This window comes from Athene cunicularia (assembly GCF_003259725.1).
Source record: "Athene cunicularia isolate RWA chromosome 9 unlocalized genomic scaffold, athCun1 chr9_part1, whole genome shotgun sequence".
NCBI lineage: Eukaryota > Metazoa > Chordata > Aves > Strigiformes > Strigidae > Athene > Athene cunicularia.
This window is the reverse complement of record NW_020799110.1, coordinates 10,840,425-10,861,148: the sequence shown is the minus strand read 5'-3', so window position 1 is coordinate 10,861,148 and position 20,724 is coordinate 10,840,425. Positions and strand designations below refer to the sequence as shown.

The window sequence follows — 20,724 nt, the reverse complement described above, 5'->3', positions numbered from 1 at the left end:
AATACACAGCAGCATTTGAGGTAATTTTTGAGAAACAGTGTGCAATTTCCACTTTAAAAGGATGCTGAAACATCATACTCCACCCCAGAGCTAAAGCAATACATGAAGTGTGAAAGACATACCTTGCAGAAAGAGACCAAACAACTCAATCTTTTTCTCTAAGCATTAAGAGGTACTTACATGGGAAAGAGGTTAGTAACAGTAAGCAGTTTATGTTTCACAAACAAATCAGTAGGTTCTAGAGCTGGAAGCTGAAACTAGACAAATCCAAACTAGAAATTGGGTATGCAGTGTTAGGAATGTATATAATCAAAAGCTAAAACAACTTACCTGGTGCTTCACCAAATTCAGTAGGATTTAAATTGGGTCCTCCCAAGAGAAAAATAATTCTTCGTCTCAGAGGATGGTGGCTTGATAAATCTCACATGGTGGCTTCTACTGCCGTTTCTTTTATAGGCCAATTCTGCTACTGTGGTCATAACAACTTTAGGCTTTTATCAATCTATGGTAAAAAGTGTGAAAACAAGTGTCATGGGATTTATAAGTGTTGGCTGTATTGCGTTGTTTTATATTCGGACAAACACAAATTGGGAAAACAGCCTGAAGAAGTGTACTTGACTTAAGTGAATTGTGCTGTACATGTGCTTAGTATTGATGAACAGAAGATCCTGTGTTATCCAAAAAAGGCAATGGCCAAGGTCACTGCAGTGCAAGAACATGAGAAAATTTTGGTTAAATCAGAATGTTTGGGATGCTTGCTAGAATTGCTCTTGGTTAATGGAATGCATGGGTAGGATGTTGCAGTGTATCAGGGCAGCAAAATTACAGATACAAGCTTAACAGAGTAATACATGTAGCTAACAAGAATTAACAATGTGGCTATAAAGTGTTAAAAAATTAACTTAGTAATATGCAATTTTATTAAAGGGTTTGGCTATTCAGAGCTTTTCCACAGGTGATATTTCTAGATCCCATGTTGCCCTGCTCAAGGTTGCAATGAAATAAAGTAACAGCTTTCACTTTCAAAATAAAGAAGATAACCCTATCTCTTGGCATCTACTTAAATAAAACCAATTTGCTGTACTAATCTTACTTTAACAGATCAGAAATGAACATACCAAAGATAAGGCAAATAAAGAGTTTCTATTTAATCTCAGTCTAATTTGCCTGTCAATATGAAGTCTACTACAAATCAAGACAAAAAGTAGCCTGAAGCATTAATTTATTTTGTGTCAACAAAAGGAAGGCTTATCTCCACAAACTTGCTGCCAGTTTTTTGTCTCTCCAAAATAAAAAGGCAATCCTTGCTCGCAGGAGGAGCAAAAGGACCCGAAGGATGATGCATGGAATACTTTCAACAAATCTTGCTCTGCTTCTGCGTTTCAAAGATCAAGTCTTATAAAACAGCCATCTGATGGGACCCCGCAGAGATGAGAACAGAACCACTAACTTAGATCTCACGTTCCTTCATCAGGAAACAGTCTGTTAGGTTCAGCCAGCATTTCCCTGCTCTGATGCCCAGATATGCAAACACACAGCTGATACAATGAATTTCAGTCAGTTGTAGTAACAATAGATAATATTTACTTTTGATTATTTGCTTTTGCCACCTCTCCAACTTCTTGCTGTGCAGCTTTTAAATAGCTTCCAAACTCCCCCTATGCTACACTCCAGAAAAGGACAAAACAAAGACAATGTACCAAGTTAGCTCTTCCACATGTCTATAGCAGGGACACTGAAAAACTGCCCAAAAGGCTAAACTTGTCACAAAGCTTAGTTTAATTTGACAATCATCATAAGGCATCCATGTACATTAAAAATTCCCACCGGGTTCACATACATTCTCCCACAAAATAAAATGTGTTAAAACAGAGATCTAGGATTGCAAAAGATGCTAGTGGTTACTGGTCTTGGCCACTCTGCCGCTGCTGGCAGTGGGGTCCAGGAGACGCAGCACTGACACTGGCAACTTAGGAAGTGGAAAGTCAGCTTGCACAAATCTCTTTCAATAGAATAAAAAATAAAAAAGAAAGAGATTTGTACAGAACACATCATTCTCCATCCTTTCTGGGAAAACAAAACAGAACAAAAAAGATAATCCCATACAGGAGCAAAGAGCAGAGCTTGGGGTTCTGAAGCCCAATAGTGCTGACAGCCCATTTTGAAAATTAATGAAGCACTACAGAGGCCTGAGTTTATTATTGCTTTATCCCAGTTCAGCCCAGGCTAAGGCTACGGTGAAGTCCAAATTAATTTAAAGCCAGAAAATGCAGATCCAGTAACAGCACCTAAGTCCCCATCCACACATGGGTGTAAACAGATACTTTTGGTGAAAATAAAAAATCTCCCGAATTTTCTCTCTTGCTGTGCTATGTAGATCCCCATAGCAGGGCTAAAATTTGCCCCAAAGTGTATAGCAGTTTCTCACATCTCCTTTAGCTGAGCCTCTTCCAAATGTTTCATCATTCATTCAAACGAGTCCTCTATCCTGGTGATGCATCAGCTCAGAGATGCTTTGTGGGAGCTCACCGAGAGGCACACAGGTACCCACAGGTTAAAAAGAATGTGGCACAGAGTCTAAGAACCATCACCTGGACTCTGTCATACCCAACAATGCTTTGGCCTCAGCTTCCTGAGACCAAACGGCACAGACTGAAGAGAATGTCTCCTCATCTTGCATGCCTGGCCAGTGATAAAGAAGAATAGCATGCTGTGTAAATGAAATGGCATCTTACCACCACAATAAGTCAGAAAATAGACTCGGGTAAAGCGGGGCTTAAAACTTTCACATCAAAAAAGAGGGTGCATCCCTCAGACTATCATCTGACAGGGCATCTGTTATGCAGGCAAATGTTATTCAAGACAGTAAAATTCTAGCATGGATATTTCCACAGTTGATTTACAGGACCAACATATGCTAGGGATCTTTAAAAAAAAAAATTAAAGGTCCTGTTAATTCTTCCAGAAGGACAAAATAGAAGACACGTAGTCAATCTGACAAACACACATGCTACACATCCTAACACACTAACAAAGGTTGCAGCTAGACTTGTCAAAACAGTTAAAGATTTAGGCATCCAGCTAGTGCCAGAACTGATGGCACTTGGGCACCTACATTTAACTTTTTTGAAAATTCAAGCCTACACATTTCTTTATTGCTTGTCCCATTGAGTGCAAAGGGAAAACTGAGGGCAAGGTTAACTACAAAAGGATTTCAAATTCATCATAAGGTTTCCCTGTTCTTTTATATATATATTTATATATATATAAAAAGCATTATTATTATTTAGCCACCTGGGGGCAGGGGGGAACAGGAGATATTTAAAATCAGTTTCTTAATTATTTAAGCATTAGTCCCCTACCTCCCAAATCACAATATCTCTGTCACAGTAAGGAGCATAACATGAAAACCTGTTTTGCTGCCACTGACAACTCCCAAGTCTCTCTTTTGCAGAACTTCAGCCCCAATATCAGGATAATGGCAGTTTGACACATATACACTCCCCAGCAACATACACACAGCAAGTTGGACATGAGTCAGTGGCCTCAGACAAAAAAAAACCCAAACCAAACCACCAACCAAAAAACTTGGAGAAACCATCCAGAAGAGCCTCAGGAAAGGGAACTATCCAATTTTCATGGAGAAGCAACTGCCCAGGAGTCCCTGCCCAGCATAAACTGAATTAAAATATCCATCCCACAGCTGAAGGAGATCTCTGAATTCTGGCAGTGTCACACGCTGGATACTTGAAGGCACATTTGTTTTGTGTTTTGGGAGATAAATCCAGTTACAACAACACACTGGAGCTGCAGGGCTGAGGGAAAGGAGGTGACACTTGGTATCTTTCCTCTGTTCCTGTCCCCATTTTCAAGCTTCATGGCTGGCATGAGCTGGTGATCTAAGCAGACACATTTACATCCCTGAGTGAAATGGCACCATTTGTGGCCTCTGAGACTTTGTCCTCAAGCACCATTGCTGGTGTGTCTGTAGTGACCGCTGTAGTGTCTATGGCAGGAAGTGGATTCAAGCCCTGTGATAAGATCTGTTGGATGGTTTTCCGCAAATTGGGATGCAGCTGGTTTTGGGTCTGGTAAAAAATTTCTAAGGCGAAAGACTTGAGGGTGCCAGTGCAAAGGTCCTCATAAAGTGGAATTGTGTACATCCGAGACATCTGCAAAAAAGGAAAACTGGATAATATCACTTCAGTAAAAGACAAGAGGTTCAGCTCTTCTACAGCTACACTCCAACAGCCCTGAATGACTTCAGGCTGGAGACAAGCAACACGTTTCTTCAAAAGACAGCTGAGTCTATTCTAAACAAGCTTAATGCAAAGACTTTTATGAATGATAATTAAAAAAAACACTTGCTCTCTAAGACTGAACTACTTCCACAAATAACAGAACTATTTTTAAAAGGCCAGGGAGAAGAGGCCACAGCAAACACATGCATTAACCTTTTGCTCCTGCACAATAAAATCTACTGAACAAAATTTGATGAGCCGTAGCCTTGCTTGAAGTGAAAATATTCAATCACATGATTTAGTAGTGTGAAAATCTCTGGTCTGAAAAAGCCAGGGCTGCTACAAAGCAACACAAAAAATGCACTGGGCAGAGCTGGGACAAGGGTATTGAGGTAGGCTAGAAAAGCAGAGACTATCTGTAGGCATTTCAAATTACATCTGCCCATTCCTCCCCACCCGCTAGCAGGTGAGCCATGCTCAGCCCCTTCGCAACACACCTGGGCTACACTTGGCCAGGAAGCAGAAGTTCCAAGGTCTTTCACGTCGCATGTCTCATGCACATGTCTCATGCACTGAGAGGTGCAGTGATTTTAATCCAGCAGTTAGTACCTGGTTTTCCAAGAAGCGACGGACTTTGTAAAGGTCTGGATAATAGTCATTTCGGACTACAATCTGCAGCCAGCGAATACGGATTTCTGCATTCATGGAGTCCAGCTGAGAGGAGTAACATTCCGAAAGCTTTTTTATCACCTCTGAAGAGAGCACATACACAGAGAAAGAACTGTGACCTATTTTGTCAAGTTCGTGGGTCATCAGAGAATAACGAATCATAAATGGTTTGGGTTGGAAAGGACTTTTGAAGATCATCTAGTTCAGCCCCCCTGCCACGCACAGGGACATCTTTCACTATGCCACATTGCTCAAAGCCCTATCCAACCTGACTTTACGTGAATGATAAGGTCCACGAGGGGTAGGGCTCTTTAAAATTCAACTAATTATTCGAGGAATACTTTTCTACTATCCTGATAGAGTACTCACCATGTGGCAGTGGTGACCCATCCAGCAATCTATCCAAGAAAAGCACGGTTTGGAACGTTCTCCATTTAGTGAGGTCAGCACTGCTGGCAGCAGCAACAGAGTCCAGAGGCTCTGTGGTCCAGAGTTTGAAGAGTGTCTCCACTGGTCTGGTCAGACTGGATCCCTGAGATAAGTCTGGCTCAGCTAACGGAGGTCCTGTAGCATTGAGCCAACGTTCAAACTCCAGTCCTGGAATGAGGAGCACCAAAAATGTCGAGCAGGAGTCTCTGCAGGTGGCTTGGCTGCCTCAAGGTTCAGGACTGCTTCTAGCACAGTTAAGAGAGGTTCTAACAATAGCAAATCAGACCAACCTATAGTTACAGTGGCATAAAGTCTCAGCAGTCTCAGCAGTCTCATTGGGCCAGCCTGTGCTACACCTGGAAGAGTGCCAGCACCACCTCTCCAGATCTAACCATGAGTTTTCTAGAACTCAGCATTACAGTGAGTAAATACAAGTAACACATATGTTCTTAAGACAGCCAGGCTAACAAGTATCTATGACCAAACCGTGTTTAATATATGATTTTTTCATGCATGCATTTCTCTTTCTCTTAATTTTGAGGAAGACTGAAGAATATGGGGAAAATCTGCTTCATAAAATTTAAAAAAAAAAAAAGAGGCAAGTGCTAACTAAATGCCTCCTACCCACTGCAAAAACAAGCAATTTAAAATTTATTTATACAATCAATAACAAAAACAAAACAAAAATGTTTCTCCAACAGCAGCAGAGTTAGCAGAGCCTGGTTTCCAACAGAGCTCCCGATTACCACCTCAGCACTTTCCTAACCCTTGGCAATACTTCTTGTTCCACACCATCTACCTTTAAACTCCTCTCTCCTGCATCCTCTGAATATTAGCCAGGCAAAAGTTAGCACGTGCTGTGGTTAACTCATTAGCCAGCCAGTGAGCCAAATAAAACACAACTGCTGAGCTCACGGGGCCACTTTTCCTACAGTAGGCCCATTCACCTACATCTATCCACTGGCAGTTTCCACAAAGCCTGTAGGAACCTAGTATCCTGAAGAGCTGTACTCCACTGCCAGTCTGGTTTAAACTGATCAATGGGTTCAATAATTACTTGCAAGAATGGACACATGGCAGGACAACATTAGTCTCACTTCTTTAAGCAAGTGGGCTAATAAGCACCTAGTAGATTACAGACCTTTCATAAATCCACCAGCAGCTATAAATAGGGGATATAAAGGAGAGTGAAACATTATGGAAGAGATTTTATATGCATGGATGGGACCTTGGGAAAAAATTACAGTTCTCAAAGCATGTTTTCTGTAATTAAAATAGATGAAATTTCCAAGTGTGTTCACCTTTTCCTTGCACTTGAGCATGTGTAAATCTCACATGCACTGATCATTCTGTCTGCAGTGTGAAAGACAAGTTAATGAGAAAGTTAACTGAGGGCCACTCAGCCACTTAATGCAAAAACTGTCAGAAATTTAAGATGTTCTCGTTCCCCGACATAGAGGCAGTAACAATAAATTACCACAACCATTTCTATCACAAACATATGCCTGTTGCCAAAGGGTTTTGTTTGCCTTAACATTTTCTTATGCATTCTCCAAGCCAAGCACAAAATTTATCATCCAGATTTTCTACAGTGTTTACAGTTAACCAAGTATGTTTCCTACCTGCTTTGCTCTCAACACATTGCTCTTTCAGCTCTGGAAAAAAATTCAGGAAGGAATCCAGAAGATCTTGAGCCACAACACTGGTAAATTTGTACTTCTCAATGTAGGCCTGAAACAGTAAAAAATAATAAGTTATGGTTAGGAGAAAGACAGCTTCCTTTCAGTATAAAACCACTGCATGAAGATTAAAAAAAAGATAGAGATGGAAGAGTGAGAGCAAACATTTGGAAGGTTTAAAAAAAGAAAAAAAGCAAGATAAATATTCTCCCTCCTTCCCCCAGATGAGGAAAGCACCATAACAAGAAAAAAATTTAATAGCTGCAGATACATTGACAGCTGAGTAGAGCATTTTTTTCTGATGATAGAGATCATGGATACATTAACATATCAAGGGCAGGAAGGTTTCCTCATACTTGATACTAGTGGAAAGTCAGAACACAGCTGGCCACTGTATGATTCACTGATAGATTATGGACTAAAATCATACTTACAGATCTAAAGATAAAGATAGAATGAGGGATGGATGGGAACAGGAGATGAAAAACATCCATAAAGGAAAAAAATAAGCAATGAGTTGTGTCACTTTTCAAAAACAAGTCAATAGCTGACATAATTTTCTATAGGTTTTGCAGATGTGCTCCAAGGCACCAAACCTGCCCCAACATAGGAAACCATGCCCTTCGTCACTCTGGCTAAAAAACCATAAGCAAATACTTTTTAGTAGTGAATAAAGTCACATCATTCCAGTCACAATCTATGCTGGAACAGCCTTCTAATTATTTGTGGCACAGAACAAGAGGGACCAAAAATATACTGCTACTTTGTATTTGGCACCTAAGCTCAGAATCTGAAATGAGAGGATGAGCACATTCACTTAAGAAAAATCTTGTAGAAAGAATCATCTAGGTTGACAAGACAGGCCCACACCATTCTTCCACCTCAGATGCACTTGTATTCAACTTTACCCCTATCAATTAACCACAGTGATAAAACCTGGGGGAAAAAAAGAAAAAAATCACCTCTAAACCTCAAGAGAAACACATGTTTATTCTCACTCACTCTTAGAAAGGAGTCAAAGTGTCTTGGGTCACCACAGAGCTGGGACAGGTAGTAAACAAAGCAGTAGCCTTTCTCATAGGTAAAGAGGTTCATTAAATTACTAGGATTTACACCTGAAAGGAGAAGACAACAATATTATAAGGCACTCTAATGAGGACACTAACTTCCAACCCTTCCAAGTATACAGAACCCTTAGAGATCAGTGAGTTGAGATGTAGTGACTTAAAAATAAAACAATGTCAGTACATTCAGTTTACTTCAGTAAATGAAATGGAAGCAGTCCAAATGCAGGTTGAAAAATAAATATTTTTTTTTAAATCAATCATTGTAAGCAAAGTATTCAATGCCAATGGAACAAGTCACTTTAAATTAAAAGTCACTGAAAACACACCTGGAATTTGAAGACAAACTGGCTTTGGGTTTATTTTTTTTCAGTGTCAAATTCAGGGCATGACCATACCACAAATTTTTAAAGATCTCAATGTAAGGTGATCACTACTTGTTCCTTTTTTGAGGCTTCCAATACATGCTTTCCATTTGGTTTCAATAACATCTCCACTTGCATTTTAGGTTGCTTGAAATATCATCTAGATTGACGACTGCTTCACACCTCCAATGGTGACTACTGATAAAGAACTATCAGTGAAGGAGATAGGTGATGCTGGAGTGCGGATGTGCATCTGGCTCAGGGAATAACCAAACAGCCTCTGCATACCTCACTCAACAGGAGAGTAAGTACATAGGTTTATCTGTATGCTTGTGTATACATGCAGTTCTTACACGGACACATAAAAAATGAACATTTAATAGCATAGGATTTTATATGATGCTTCTGAATATTTTCATTATGAACTACTTTATTTTACATATTCAGTAGCTCAAAACCACACAGCTTTCAAGGCAGTTTTTCACACTCTGTTACTACTCAGTGAGTCTGCTCTGTTCTTAAACAGAACAATATTTATAAGGGTGAGTTAGCCACCTTTGAAGAAAACTTCAAGGCAAGTTTCCTTATTTATTATTTTTAGTCTGGCTTACAAACCAGTATTTCTTTTTTCTTTCTTTTATAACGTATACATAAAAATTAGTCTTTTTTGGTCTCTATTCCAGCATCGATATACAGATGTTTTGTGTACAGCAGCTTCAGCCAAAAGCAATACCTGGCTCCAGTTTAACCTGAAGCTTGCTGACCGGGTTATCTTCTCCAAGAAGCTTCATCTGTCTGTGGAGAGCATCAAGACGGAATGCAGTTTCCAAACATGTGAAGGCAGCTCCTACCCCAGAAACAAACTTATTTAGTTGTGGGAAAATAACTAGCCAAACCTGACCCATGCAGAACTAGCAGCTACAAAATAAAAGCTACTGGAAGAGCAAAAGACACAATAGCAAGACAGAATCGCATTAATATAATAGCAGAGAAACATGAGTGCAAAAAAATCCTTCCAATGGAAGTCAGAACCTAAATCAGTGCATTTACTCACTCTGATTATGCAGCAGTCTGAACTGAAAGACAAAGCAGCAAGAAAACTATGCTAAAGTTTACATCCTTGACATGATCACATCAGTTCTTGCAAGATAAGGAGAGCAGCAATAAGTATTGTACAGGTAACTTTCACAGAGGATTCAAGTGCTATAAAAAAGTAATGTCACTGGTAGAACAGTAGACACACGATCCCATATTCAGTGCCAAGATACTACTAAGCAGATGTCACCTCTTGGGTGGAAACAGAAAAGGATTAGATTTAGCTGGTATGTTACAGATCCTGTGGATTTTTTCTACTCTTTATTAGCATCCTACCTATATTGCATCATACAGGTTTCACTTTTTTGCTCATTAGGACTTCTTTAGATCTGTGACTGGGTAGGCTACTTTCTCTTCTATCTAACTGCAGCGTAGAGCACTCCATGCTTTCAAGCCAAACTAGCTGCATTACACTGGCAATTCAAGAGAATTCTTTGATAAGTCTACAACAATAGGGCTTGTTGCATAGATAAAATATCAGTCTTGATGTACATACACAAGAATCTGATATAAGAAAAATGTGAATTAAGAAACAGAATATATTTGGAAAGATAGAACCTGGCAGGGAAAGAGGCAGATGTCCTTCAGAGAGGAAAGCAAGAACCAGGATAGCTGGTGTTAAGGGCAATTACTTCAAGCTACAAGGGAGGAGAATTAAGCAAGATCCAAGAGGTGTGGTAGTCAAAGGACTCCAATTTATGTAAACAATGTCATTACAAAGATGCCTTTTTATTAGCAGCAGAAGACACTCCAGAAATGACATCAGAAATGGCAAGATTTAGATCAGAGGTTTGTCTTAGAAACAAAATGGAATGCAAAAAGAGCTTACTAAAGAATGGCATGGGGAAAGGCATTTCTTAGTTTCCTGAACAATTGCTTCTTGAAGTTTAGAACTAGTTGTTCCAAGAGAATAAGACTAAAATCAGCAAGTACCTTGTCATACGTCAGACGGACAGATAGATGGAGAACAGGTCACTATCTTCTGACCTATTCATATCATTGCCATATATAATACAACGTGACTTAAGAACAGTCCTAACCACTCAACATAAACCAGCTTTCAAAGATATATAATTAACATTGCAATATCTCCATATATGCTCAGAGCACTTCTTTCCCTAATCTTCATAATCATCAGCTCATCTCCAAAAACAACATACATGAATAAAAACAAAGGCATCCTTCTAAACACTCTTGCTGCCAAGATTTCCAGGAATTTTTCCAAGATTGTTTACAGCCGACGTGTGAGAATACACATGGTACAGGCTTTTAAGAATACAACAGGACAAACTAGAGAAGTGTGTGTTCCCATTATTCACTTCAATAAAAATCCAATTAAACTGAAAAGCAATAGGAATGATTTACTACTTAGCACCACACAACTGACCTGTCATTCATCGATAGAAGCAAAGGCAGAGCTGTATAATTCTACTGGAAGCCTCAAGCAGATAAACAGACAGCTACATAGATGTGTACTTTCTTTTTTTCCCCCCTGAATGCTATTGTCATCATTCTTTCCAACAGTAGGTAGCTTCTAACTGATCAAGATTAAAAGACACTTGTTCAGAGAATAGTTATTTCACAGTGTAACCATGAAAGATTCTTACATCTTCCTCTGAAGCATCCTCTGCCTACCTTGCTCTGACATACAAACACCTGCCTGGTTCCCAACAGCAGTTCCAAAGTTCAACACTCTGCTAACACATGTCACTCAAAGCCCCTATTATCCGATCAGGTATGGATTCCACCCAAAGCTAAGACAACATCTGACTCTAAACATCTAGATGTTCAATGCAAAGTTTGGGTCATGGGTGTTCCAGAAATAAGAAAATCAGTTCCCTACAGACTTCTGAGCTCCCAAGGCAAATAGCTATGCAGCCAACTCTCAATTATTGGTTAGACACAGCATAAGGAGAAACATGACCGCAGCTCTACCGTAGGTCTCAGTGGTGATCCGGCGCTGCGCGTACGTGGCTAGGCCCTCGCTCAGCCACATCTCCTCCCATGTAGCATTGGTGACTGCGTTTCCAAACCAGCTGTGGGCAACTTCATGAATGACATCAATGATCAAGAACTCATCGCTCTCCAGAATGGAAGAAATTATGAAGGTCAGGCATGGGTTTTCCATGGCAACAATAGGGAAGGATGGAGGAAGAAAAACAATGTCATATCTAAAGTTAGGGAGAGAGAAGAAGAGAGGAGATAGGTAAATTACAGCTATTTTAAAAGACACACAGAGTCACTTTTTCTTTTCTTAGGGAAGACTCTTCTGAAACTTTTTTGTGACTTCAGGAACAAACTTTCTAGACCAGTGGTGCCCAATTTTTTCTGATCAGAGGATCACAGAGTTTATTCTGTTAGCCAAGGATCTGCTCATGTTTGGACATAAAGACCAGACAGTCTTTTTACGTGCAGCAGATCCAGCACTTCCCAGAAGCATCATGCTCCCTTCACACACACAAAGTCATCACAAGTTTTTTATCTGGGAGCCAAAAGCACTAAGTTTACATACACTACCACATACACGGCGTTGAGTACCCAGGAAAAAAGTGAGGCTGGGAAGCTGTCAAATGATTGATCAGGTGTACCTGCAGTGTCAGTAAAATTACTTGTCTGCTTCAGAATGTATCAATACTACTTGTTTTGGTTTCTAAATTTCTCCACCAGTGATCAGCACTGGTACACTGGGCTGTGTTCTCAGATTATTTCAAGCAACATTTTTTTAAAGTTAACAACAACAACACAATCTTCCTACTTACCTTTAGCAAAGAAACATGGGAAGTCTTTGTAAACACTTTCTCCCATCTAAAGAATGAAAGCATTCTCTCAAAACCATTCTCTTTTAATACATAGTCAAGCTTAACTTCAGAAACTATTAATGGTGTTTTCAGGGAGTAAGACTCTCAGTGAGTCTGTACTGAAACATATTTTCATCATCCTCAGGCATACCACAATAAATATATCATATGTCAAGTACCATATGTAAAAATAAGATAAATCAAAAAGAACCTGCCATACATTTTAAATGGTGCCCAGCCCAGTGTTGGACTTGCATCACAAAACACTGTAGTATGAAAAACCTTCACTCCTCAAGGAAGATCCACTGTTTAGAAAGCTCGGGTTCTGCCCACCATACCAGGCAAAACATCACTTGCCTCCATGGTCCCCTCTGCCACTTGCAGAGACAAAACTCCAGTTTGTTTCCAACTACTACAGTGCTGCCACTGAGAGGCTCATTTGTCCTGCTATTACTAGCACGGGGAGAAAGCATGATAATTTCTTGAGATTGCTTTATTTTGTTCACACTACACATTCCTGAGAGACTTATTAAACCCACCTTCCCCATATATATGGGCCATACAGACTCTCTGCAGCAGTCAACCAGCGCTCAACAATGCCAGAAAGCTTGCTGATGGCTGTTGGCAGCAGGCAAGGCTCTGCCCACACTCTGCTCCTGTCAGAAAACAGAAAACATCAGGTGATACTTCAGCAAACTGAATTATCTCTTAGAAAAAATAGCCTGACTTCTCACCACACTTCCATGTACGGTAATAGTGCTACGAGGTCTGACATCAGACTCAGGCCTTCTTTAGGCTAACGTTCTGTGGATGCATGGCAAGTGATAATCAAAGATCCCTGAAATAAGGCAATGAGACAAGTAGCTGTAATGACTGCAGGGGACAAGAAGCAAGACTTTTAAAAGAGAAAACTATCTTTGCCAGTGCAATACCATGAATTTCTCTACACCCAACTATACCTCCAACTTTCTAAATGCTCACAGCTCATGGTCCCAACTGCTCCCTTATCAATGACTCAATATATTTACTACTTACAACATGAAGCACTGTACAGAGACACAAAAAGCAGAATCAGCTCACTGCAAATCTTACCTTGGACCTATGTCTGCATGTATAAGGTCTCCTGCCACCAGGGCCACTAGGTAGGCAGGAACGGGATATTCCATGTAAAATTGATAAACACCTTCCTCTTCTAAATAGGTACTTTGGGTGGCACTCATCAACACCTGTATGCCTGCTGGAGCCTGGAAGACCAACATCATATGCATCAACTCACTAGATGATCACAGCTGAATGACTACACCACAGAACCTCTGGGCTTTTTCATCTATGCCTGAGGATGGACATTAAAACCAATCATTTAGATAACAAAATGTAAGATTTCTGTGAGGTTTTTACACCACAATCCACCCAGCCTGTGAAAACATACCAACCAAAACCACTACTCCTCCTATATTGAGTGGGTTCTTATGCCAGCTGCCCCAAAAGTGCCCACCTATCAAATTATTTCATCTACACAAAACACATTATGATTTGATGCTGCTTTCATAAAACTTCAGGGTTTTCCTTTCAAGAATTGATAAAATACAGTTGAGTATTATCATCAATAACCACTACTGCAAGTGACCGGCCAGATTCATATTATCCATTTCATGGTTACTCTTTCAGCATTGAGTACGAGGAAGGCAAGACCCAAGCACAGTAGGCAGCAGAGTTGCCTTTGTGGCCGTAACCCTGATTCTGGCCCAAGAACCAGAATGGGATCTAAAAAAATCCAGTGTTTTTTTATAACACTAAATGTCACCATTAATATTTTATATCATATCGACATACACAATGAAACTATGCTTTCACAAGCTAACAGCAGCTAAGTGCTCCACGAGCCATTTATAGCCATTCGGTTACTTGCCTTGACGGTAGCTGAATAGGTGCATTTCACTGCTGGTGTGTCAAAGCAGGGGAAGAAGGACCGGTTGCACACTGAGTGGCCCTGCGTGAAGACAAATGGCTTGGCATTGCCATACGTCAGTTCTGGATCCAGCCACCAGATCTGTTGAAACATTATGTGAAGAAGAGGTGAGGGAAAGGGACACAATCACGAGGAGCAACTGCCAAAAAAATAAAACCTGAAATCAAGAGGATGGTGGGGAGAAGAAACACCTCAGCTGTTTGGGTCCCCAGATGAATTCCTGGCACAGGGCACGTTTCCATTTCTAACAATGTATGTTTCTACTCCTGTTTATTTGCCGTGAATACTCAGAGTAATTTCTTACTGCCTGAACATGGAGTGGTGCCACACAACATAGTGTCTTCTAGCCACTTGCTATTTTGGTTTTATCAATTTGCTTGGCTAATAACAAGTCTGTAACAAACATCCACACAATCTTTTTTTTTTTTTTTCAGAGGGAATACTCTGAATATCTTCATGTTTTTAATTCAGCATGAACAGGAGTAGTGGGGGTCAGGTAATGCAAGCTGGAAAAAAACTAAAAAAAACAAAACAAACCCAAGCCCACAAACCAAAGAACCCTGAGGCTGAACAGTGTACACAACATTATCTCTGACCCTGACAGTGCCCTGTTGGCTGAGGCATCAAACATTTTGACACTATGCGGAAAAGTCAGTATATGTAAGAAACATCTGGTCAATGACACTGGAGGCCTCTTTTTATGGAGCGGATAAGGAGACTCTGGGTGGTCACAAAAAAAAAGAAAACCAACAAAAAACACCACCGAGCCTGTCAATTTTCAGTATCAAACAGTAAATAAATCAGGAGTCAGACCCTCAGAAAATAATTAGAACAGATTAAGAATAATATGAAAAAAGTGCGGTTATTTGCCTTTTTGGTTTTTCTGTTTCAAGTATAATGTTTATGTTTTCACATGATCCCTGCCTCCAACTCTGAAGTGTAGGAACAATTTTAAATAAGGATTTTCTTGTAATCCTAGAACTCTAGAGCTGAACTTTTATGGAAAATATCAAATATTGTGCAACTTGCAATAAAGTTAGAACCACTGGATGTCTTGGGAACAGTCAAGCACAAGGAATAAAACTTCTGAGTCTGCTGAATTCTTAGATCAAAGCAACCAATAAATCTGAATTCAGGGAATAGCAGTTAGTGCAGACACTGGTTCAGTTTTGGTCCTCAAGAGAAAGCAATGAAATACAGAAGAGAAACCCAGCTACTATGCCTGCTCTCATTTTAACATGTTACAATTCTGCCTCCTAATTAACCTCTCTGTTCCGGAAGTCAAAGTTTTCTCTCTCTTCCTCTGTCCTATAAAATTAAGATTTGCTGTCTGCTTCCCTTGCCTTTAGACCCTTTTCCTCAGACGCCAGTGTGCTCATCTCCCAAATCATCCACTTCAGCAGCATCCCTGGGGATCAGTGAAGGAAAGGAAACAATGTCAGCACCTTTCAGTTATCCATATAAAAGTTCCAACTTCCACTGGCAAATGGTTTTTTTTTTTAGGTGGGAGGTGTTACAAAATTAAAAGCCCTTATCTGGAAGTAAAATTAATCTCAGAGCAGCATTCTTTAATTTTTTTTTAAGATTACCCTCTTCTGTTTCAAGCCTGTTGGACCAGAAACACACTTAAAATGTGACTTCTGACGAACCTTGCCTCACTTACACCATGAGGGCTAAGGCTATGCAGCTATTCAAAATCCACGTGCTGCATTTCAGCCAAATCCCTAGGTCACAGCTGATGTGAAATACACAGCTAAAGATTTCCACTCCATGGATACCTACGTTTCACTGGAATGAATATTGTCTCTGCGATGTGACATTGTGGAACTGGAGACAACTATTCCAGAAGGCATCTAGGGACACACATCTCATTAAAACCCACAGTTTGAAACTAAATAGCTTCTGCCCAGAACACACATTCATATAAAAATGCAAGTGCTATGTTTTAATCCGGGGTAGTAGTTTTCTAATGATCCAGGAAGGAGACTCAGAAATTTTTTTAAGATCTGCCCCAATGCCAACTTTCAAAACCACTCCTCTGATCAGCAGCTTTGTGCTTGTAACACAAAAAGTCTGACATAAGATCTGTTATCATTGGCCCTAATGAAGAGACTCACCTTCAAAAGGTTCTCTTTCCTTTGCTTTTGGAGAGACAGAAAAGGCTAACAAAGAAAACACAGAGATAAGATACCACCAGACCGAAGTTGCAACACTACAGTAGGAAGGAAGAAGGGTTGACAGACAAAGTCTTTAGAGCAAAGAGATAAGGGGAAGTTGTCCCCGACCAGCACAGGAAGAAAACATATGCAGGAAGCAAAAGGGAACTGAGAAGCTGATTCTTGTTTACAAGCAACTTCATATACTAAGAACAATTTCTTTTCAACCAATCCCCCTTTATTTGACATTCGGTTGAAGTTAAATGAAGCACCAACCCCACAGGCCAAAGGGAAAACATTTGCAGAGGATGAAGTATTTTTTTCCCCTGTTTCCTAACATCTACAGCTACATGGCAATCCTCTGTCTCTCTTTCCAGATGCACTTGGAACAATGATGAAAGTTATCCTGAAACAATATAAATAGATCTGTAATATAAATAGACTAGTCTATGCTGCCGGACAGAGGCAGGACTATGGACTAGGGAAAATGAGTATAAGTAGCATCCCAGAAAGGAGTGCAAGGAGCAGGGTTCTGCTGGGGCAGGGGGTGAAGCAGTACATAGGGACAGAGCAGTATTTGGCGCTCTATCATCTACCCTACAACCAAATCCCTCCCTTGTTCCAATTCAGAAATATACATGACATCATTATAAATCTCATACTTTTATTTAGTTTTTCATGTATATGGGAGAGCTGCTTCACACATTAAAGCTGTTCTATGATGCATTTTAAGTAAAAAACCCCTGCTGCTTAGTCCCTCTGCTAAACAGAGGCTTTGGGCAGCCCAGGTTTCCCCCTGTCCACATACTTCAAAGAAGCTCACACTTTATAAGGCACCTGCCAAGAGTATCATTTTTATTGATTTAGATTATAATCTTTTACCCAAATCTGGTAAATGGCAAAGGCAATTAGCTAATCCTCTTTCAATTTTAAATCTCTCCGTGCTTCTACCTGCATTATTGATGAGGCTCCTGAGAAGAGCTGCAATGTCACAGTTTCTGTTCTTGACAAACAACAAGCCGCTCCATCTGATGACACATCTGAGTAACCACACATCTGAGATGCACAGGATGTGACAGGAGCAAGGCACACCTGGACAGCAAGTCACCCTAAGAGAGGACTGAGGAATCAGGACAAAACTAATGGAACAATGGGGAAGTTCCCAGCACTGCAAAAAGGGCTGGTCTTTTTGCTAAATCCCAAAGATGAGGAAATGCTATCATTTTGTATACCAGAACACAGAGCAGGGTTTGCATTTAAGGTTGTCATGGGAAGAAAATAGCACCGGTGTTAAGATGGGCACTGCCAAGTCAGAGGTGTGACATAGTGGGCAAGAGACTGATGTAGATTTTTCTCTCCACGGGGAAAAAAAAAAAAAAAAAAAAAAATCTTATGAATAAGTATTTGTAGGACCAAGAAGTAAGCGGTGAGGGAAAAGAAGGGGAGGAAGAGCAGAACTACTGTCACTGACACACCTGATCAGTGTGTGCCTTCAGCCCACACCATGAGAGATGCACAGTGTTTATGACAGCCTTGCTTCTGATGCGAACGAATGATGTACCAAGCATATGGTTTCCTAACAGCACAGGGATCTGGAATGCTCTGTGAAAGGCAGATTTAATCTCTCAGCTGTCTCTCAATGTCCATCAAACAACCAAAGATCTTGGCTCCTTCCTCCACACAAGAAATAATGGGACAGTCAAATTACATATCCAGATGGTTCAAACCAAGTATATCAAGGCAACAGGTTTCCAATTTTAAACACACTACTATCTCCACTGATGATCTTACTGCCAACACAGCCATGCTGCACCGTAACATGAATTTACTGTTTTATAGGTCCCACAGAAAGTAAACTCTGACCTAAAAAGATTATATTCAGAGAAAGGTCAAAGAAAACAAAACTTTTAGAAAAGAGAGGTCTAACACTGTAAACTGCTTCTCCTACGCAGAGAAAAAGGACCACAAGGAAACGTACTAGACACAAGTATAAAGCAGTTGACCCTTATACACGTGTGTGTTACTCATCCCTATTAAAATGCAACGCTAGGCTGAAAAACAGCAATGACAAGATAGCACTACAATAGCACGAAATGACTTTGGATCCAAAAAAAATAGTTCAGCGTGCTGAACATGAAGAGCTTGAACAGGTGCTACTCGAGGACAAATATTTTGTCAGCCAAAATCTACAATAGCGAGTGAGGAAACGTGGTACAATTTATGTCAGTGAGCACGCCTGCTTCTACTTTTCAGTATCGCTTGAAAAGGGCAGCGCATGCCCCTGACACAGTAACCATCAATAATCTTTTGACACTAGTCCTTGCAGCTTCATTTCAACTAAAGCTGTACATGCCATTAAAGGCACAATAAAGACTTCAAAAGACAAGATGAAGAAGAGCTAGTTCAAGTCCAATCCAAGGGAAGCGAGACAGAGGGAATGGAAAAAATGCTCTGCTCTCAGCATCCTCAAATACATAACATTCACACTGGATTGTATGCAGGGCCACGGAGGCCACACGTTAATGCAAGGTGAGACTAAATGAACATCACATCAATCTGTGTCCTGCACTTTCCAGTGGTTTTCAGGTCATTTCTAAAGCCGAGCCTCAGATCGGATTCCATTACATCTCAGATCATTTCTCCACAGACACAGCAGGACAGTCTGTCCCTTTGGCAACAGGGCTGGCAAAACCCCGGAGAAAGCACAGGCTCACCTAAAATAAAACAATTTGTTCAAGAGGAGGAAAGTATGTTATCGTGAACTTCAGAAGGTATGGCTCAGCCGGGCTGAGAATGATTATAGAGCACACAGCAACACCAAATTAGCTCTAAAGCCTTCTCACCATAAACAGAGCAGACAACAAAAACAAGTTTCTTCATCAGATCTTGAAATAAAAAATAAAGAACAGAATCTTCTGAACACACTATGGGCCCTGAAAGATATCTTCCACATACCTCTTCAGTGCAGAAAAACTTCAGCAATATACAAGGAAATATTAAGACCTAGAGTTCTGGAGGTAAAAAGAAACAATATCCTCACTTACAAGTGGATCTGAATTTTAAAAGTGCCAGAATTTCACCTCATTTTTGCACTTCTAGGGAAGGACCAACATGTTAAAAGGTCACCTTATAACAAAAGGAAACTTCTGCCAATAAAATCTTCATGGGGAACTCGCTATTCTAAGTAAGCCAACGTATTAAGACTATCCAGGTCATTCTGAGGATAAAGTTTCTTTCGTGAGCTTCAGTGTAGTATTAAAATCAGATAGAAAAAGATCCAGCAAACTCCTCCTTTTCAGCAACACTTTCCTTTCATAATGAAAGGCCTAGTATATACTTGCTATTGGGTTATTTTGCATGAAACTGTTACATTCAGTTCCTGCTCTCGCTAAATACATTGTAATAGTCAAATAGATCCACACATTTACTGGTTTTGACCAATGTAACGGCAACACCAAACCAGCAGGCTGAGTCAATTCCACAAGGCAAAGCAGAGGCATCGAAGTCACAAGACTCTCAAAAAAACATTCCTTTTGCAAATAGATTCATAAACCACGTGATGAAAGTCATGTTAGTTTAATTCCCAACCTGAACAGAGTATACAGTAACAAAAAGAATGCTGTTCCAGTTGATAACTTTATATTTTCACCATCCTAACTTCTCCAAAACACTGGATCTGCTAGACAGCACCTAAAAGGCCAGAAACAAAGTGCTTCTAAATACTGGGGAGTTTAAAAGAAGTGACAATTTACAAAGCATCTGATTACTGAAAAAAGCTAATCCACACAGATACGGAAGCACCCCCTATAGCCACATCGAAATGAGTGTTTGGGGGCATTTCTCATCCTTCTTTTCCAGCAGGTAACTTGCAGAAGTACGTGGAATCTGCCCCTGCTCTTCTCTAAACTCCTGCCCACGGCTCGTTGGAACACCAGCCTAGGTACACAAGGCCCGATTTTGTAAGCACCTGGCAAAACCCACTGGGAAACTCCTGTATTTGCGGATTACGTAACTTGTCCCGAAGAATTCTGTCGAGGCAGGAGTTTTTAAATTTTCACGCTCCTCGCCAAGAACTGCAATGCTCTTAAAGGATGAAAAAACTCTAAAATGACTATCGCGATGGGGGATGAATACTCTTGGGGGCCACGGCGATGGGGGAAGGAAGGAAGGGGGGCGGCTGGGTCGGTACGAGCATCACTGCTGAGCGTGGCGTGGGACCGGGCAGGGCCCGGGGTCAGCGGGCAGGGCACCGGCTCCTG

General features: G+C 40.5%; 1 protein-coding gene across 1 annotated transcript in view; it reads right to left on the bottom strand.

Moving 5' to 3' along the window:
- Positions 1–872: 872 nt before the first annotated feature.
- Positions 873–20,724, bottom strand: part of RNPEPL1 (arginyl aminopeptidase like 1) — a 20,961-nt gene continuing 1,109 nt past the window's right edge. Inside the window, exons 2-12 of the mRNA XM_026854975.1 lie at positions 20,433–20,493; positions 14,250–14,390; positions 13,433–13,584; positions 12,880–12,996; positions 11,478–11,713; positions 9,181–9,294; positions 8,021–8,133; positions 6,962–7,070; positions 5,280–5,507; positions 4,851–4,993; positions 873–4,172 (exon numbers count right to left, since the gene is read on the bottom strand). Of these exons, the coding sequence (XP_026710776.1) occupies positions 3,900–4,172; positions 4,851–4,993; positions 5,280–5,507; positions 6,962–7,070; positions 8,021–8,133; positions 9,181–9,294; positions 11,478–11,713; positions 12,880–12,996; positions 13,433–13,584; positions 14,250–14,390; positions 20,433–20,493 (1,687 nt within the window). The 3' untranslated portion in view covers positions 873–3,899. The remainder of the gene's footprint in view (positions 4,173–4,850; positions 4,994–5,279; positions 5,508–6,961; positions 7,071–8,020; positions 8,134–9,180; positions 9,295–11,477; positions 11,714–12,879; positions 12,997–13,432; positions 13,585–14,249; positions 14,391–20,432; positions 20,494–20,724) is intronic.